The 4057-nt window shown below is 42.5% G+C and overlaps 1 protein-coding gene across 1 annotated transcript in view; it reads left to right on the forward strand.

The window, feature by feature from the left end:
- The first annotated feature begins 699 nt into the window (after window positions 1-699).
- The window catches only part of LOC106871622 (protein scribble homolog), a 698511-nt gene continuing 695153 nt past the window's right edge, over window positions 700-4057 (forward strand). The window contains exon 1 of the mRNA XM_052966764.1: window positions 700-889. Within this exon, the coding sequence (XP_052822724.1) occupies window positions 700-889 (190 nt within the window). The remainder of the gene's footprint in view (window positions 890-4057) is intronic.

Consider the following 4057-nt stretch of genomic DNA (forward strand, 5'->3'; position numbering starts at 1 on the left):
TGGAGTCTGGTTCGGTTCAGACTCCCAGACAGAGAAGAATTGGAGCGAGGTGCTGAACAAGGCGGAGGCCATAGTACGGAAGGTCTCTGTCCTTGAAGGTGGTTATAGCATTTGTAATCACCTACCGCCTGTCCGTTGTGCCTTGCCCCGATTCTTGGCTAAGCAAGCTGGAAAGACACCTATTCCGCTTTTTGTGGAAGGGAGGAAAACCACTCATGAGGCGCTCCGTGTGCTGCCAGGAACCGCTAAAGGGTGGTCTGGGGATGCCCTGGCTAATGATGCGCAGACATGCGTTGAGGCTGAGACATCTCTGGTGCCACCTGGAGGGTGATAAGGCGTGGAGTCCACTGGCGGAGATGTTCTTGCCATGACCGGCCTCGCTGGAACGTTTCAAACCCAGTCTCATTAAAAGGCATAATCTGACTTCATGGCAGATGGAGTGCCGTCAGTCACTCTGGCTAATCCACAAGATGGGCAAGGCTGGCTGTGGGAATACCACCTCAGTATTCTATAGAGGGTTGGTGGCAGGAAAAAAATGACAACGTCTTAAGAAGTGCTCTGGGGTTCAATGAGAACCAACTGACTGACCTGTTCCGAAAAACTTTCAGGCTGGAGTATTTGGATAACTTCCAAAAATCCCTGGCTTGGCAGTGTTACAGGAACACTTTACCTGTTCGCGATAAGTTAACAAGGCACGGTATGGCACTGCCACCGACATGTCCAAGATGTGAGCTGGACAGTGAAACTGTCCGGCACGTCTTTGTCCATTGTCGGAAGCTTTTGGGCTTGATGATTTACGTCGAACATGTGTTGTCACATCTGGGACGAGTACAGCTGTCGGCTGGATCTGTAATAAAGATGATACAGCCAACTGCACTCTCGAATGAAGGTGAGGTTTATTTTCTCTGTACGGTAGCAGTGTTGAAAGAGCGCATATGGAGGACAAGAATGGAAGGTTTTGTGACAGGGTCCTGTATATCTGGCCCCGGTTTGCTGGTCTACTTCAGATATCATCTGAAAAGCTAGATGGGGCTAAGAAGACACTGTCAGCTAGAGTATATGAGCAAAGATGGAAGGAGGTGATGAAAAAGGTGGGTGCTAGTTGCCCGAATTAACCATTGAAGAAATAAAAAGTGATCAGCTGGGCCTTATAAGCTGCTCGGTTGGAGAATGTAATTTCTGTATTATTTTAGAAATAAGAACAAAAAATGGATCTGTTTTAGTTCTCAATTTTTTTGCAAGTTCACATTTATTTTAATTTATGAAACTGTGTTGTTGTTGTTTCCTTATCTCTGGTTCTGAATGTTCTCAGGATCCATCCAGCCAGTCGTCTGCACTTTGTCTCCATCTTGGTAATGTGCACTTGGAAAGAGGTATCATCACTCATGTCGATACCCAGGTCTCTCACTGATGTAGGCTCTGGGACTGAAATTCCCTGCAGACCAGTGTACTCTGTAAGTTTCATATTCAGTTTAGGACGTTGGTAGTGCAGGGCTTGGAATTTTTCAGCATTAAACTGCATATTATTATCCTCAGCCCATCTGTAAATTGAGTCCAACTCCTGCTGCAGATGTGCAACATCACTGGAGTTCTGTATTTTCTGCGAGACTTTCGTATCGTCTGCGCAGCTTGTAAGGGTGGCTATTCGGGCACTTGAGGGCATATCTGAGAGGGCGACTATAAAAAGCAATGGTCCCAAGACAGTGCCCTGTGGAACACTGCTCACTATTTGTGTTTTCATAGAGGTGGCTCCATTAGCCACTACTGCCTGACTTCTATCTTTCAGAAAGTCATGTAACCACTCTCCAAGTTTTCCAGCTATGCCAAGATCACGCAGTTTGTGGCATATCACACCATGATCCACTTTGTCAAAAGCTTTTGCAAAATCAAGGTATATTACGTCCACATTTGAGTTGTTGAGTAACTGCCTCAACACCCAGTCGTAATGTTGTAAGAGCTGGGTCAGGCAGCTCCTACCTGGTCGAAAGCCATGTTGGGTATCACTCAGCAATTTATTTTCTTCAAGGAATGCGATTAGTTTTCCTCTGACTATTCTTTCCATGACTTTGCTCATGTGTGAAGTCAGAGAGATAGGCCTATAGTTTTTGGCATCTGCTCTGCTTCCCCCTTTATGGATTGGGCATATTATTCCCTCCTTCAGCTTGCTTGGCAGTCTTCCGTTTGCGAGAAAGCTCTGGAAGAGGATCTGGAGGGGTTTTGCCAACGCATGCTTATATGATTTAAGGAGGATTGCTGGGAAACTATCAGGGCCAGCAGTTGAGTTTGTGTCCACTTCATGTATAGCTAGTAGTACATCTTCTTCGCTAATGTTGATGTATTCCATCTTAGCTGTTGTTTCTAGCAACTTTTATATTTCTTCTCTTCTACCTGGAACAGCGTTCTTACACACGCGCTCAACAGCGAGAGAAAGTGATACATACAACGTCATAGATTAAACTTTCTCCTCAGTATTCTTTACCTATTTTTCATAACATTGATACGTAAAAACACACACAACCACACATACGTAATCTGTGACAACAACATACACATTGCTCCAGTTCTCCCCCCTCTTCCTCTCTCGCTCTCTCAAACGTATACACGTGCACGTAAACACAATCATTCATGTTCGTCAATGTGGCATAACTACAGAGTTGTACCTACCGACTTTGGAAGGTCATAACATTCATAAAAATTAATATTGTTTTATGAAATTTTCTATGCATATATTATTTATGTAGATTCCGAATATACAAAAGTTTTCGGTGAAAGTGTTTTGGGATGGAGTGGGGGCCAATTTTTGGAAATTCCACTTAAATTCCTCTTAACTTTCAGGAAAATGAATATTTTTTCGTGAAATTTTCTACAAATATACCTTGATGTATGTACATTTCAAGCCTGTAGGAATTTTGAAGGAAACAACTGCTGGTTATTTTTGAGAAGTGTTCCCCACTCGGTGCTGTTTCAGAGCAAGTCCATATTTGTTTCATTTTTCTCTATTATGTGCGTAAGTGCATCCATAGATTTCTAATGAAGCAATAGGCAGTGAAGAGAAGCCGTCATAAGAAAACTTTTAACTACCTCTATTCCTTTCTCCCCCTTTCTCTACCTCTTCCTCTCTCGCTCTCTCAAACGCATACACGTGCAAGTACACAATCATTCAGTAAAATATAACTCATGTTCGTCAATGTTTTGTAAATATACCACGATTTTCACTAGGGTGTTAGGGTTCAGGTTTTAGGGTCAGGGCTAGGGTTTAGGGTTACAGTTACGGTGTCAGGGTTAGGGTTACGGTTAGGGATAGGATTAGTGTTACGGTTACAGTTTGAGGGTCAGGGTTAGGGTTTAGAGTTAATGTTAGGGTTAGTGTTAGGATTAGGGTTAGGATTAGGGTTGGGTAATCGTGCGGCTGTTAATCTGAAAAATTACAGATATGTGAAAAGTACCGACCCTGCCATCTATTATAACTTTTGTTGTTCTGTTTAATATATACATAGATTATGCCTCCAAAGAAGAGAGTTTGCTGGGGAAAGAAAGCAACCGGTTTAAAATGACATCAACAGACTGCAGCAATTCACAACATTCCAGAAGCTACTTTGAGCATAATGCAAAATGGTTCATCAACATCTTCTGCCCAATCTGATAGAATTCTGGCAAAACTGTGTAGCAACAGATCGCCACCAATTGCTTCATCACAAATTGCTGTCCTAGCTCCTGCGAAAAGGGATTACCCTGCTATGTATAATCAACGCAGCACAAAAAGTTGTTTTGCACAAGCATTTCTATAGCCAATTAGACGGATGAAATTTACGTACGCCTAATAATGTTACGCAAAACAGCCTTCAAACTTTTCCTATTAATTTGATTGTCTTTTGAATTCTGAACATATTTACATCATAAGGGTTTTTTCGTTGTAAGGCTTTCTTTTTTAGTTGATTTTCACCTAGCAAGACTTATCGTAGATGGCGTAATAAGTCACACCCGGACAAGGTCGGGTTATACTGCTAGTATATATCTGTGTGTGTGTGTGTATACACACATATATATGTGTGTGTGT

Source organism: Octopus bimaculoides, chromosome 3 (assembly GCF_001194135.2).
Source record: "Octopus bimaculoides isolate UCB-OBI-ISO-001 chromosome 3, ASM119413v2, whole genome shotgun sequence".
Taxonomy (NCBI): domain Eukaryota; kingdom Metazoa; phylum Mollusca; class Cephalopoda; order Octopoda; family Octopodidae; genus Octopus; species Octopus bimaculoides.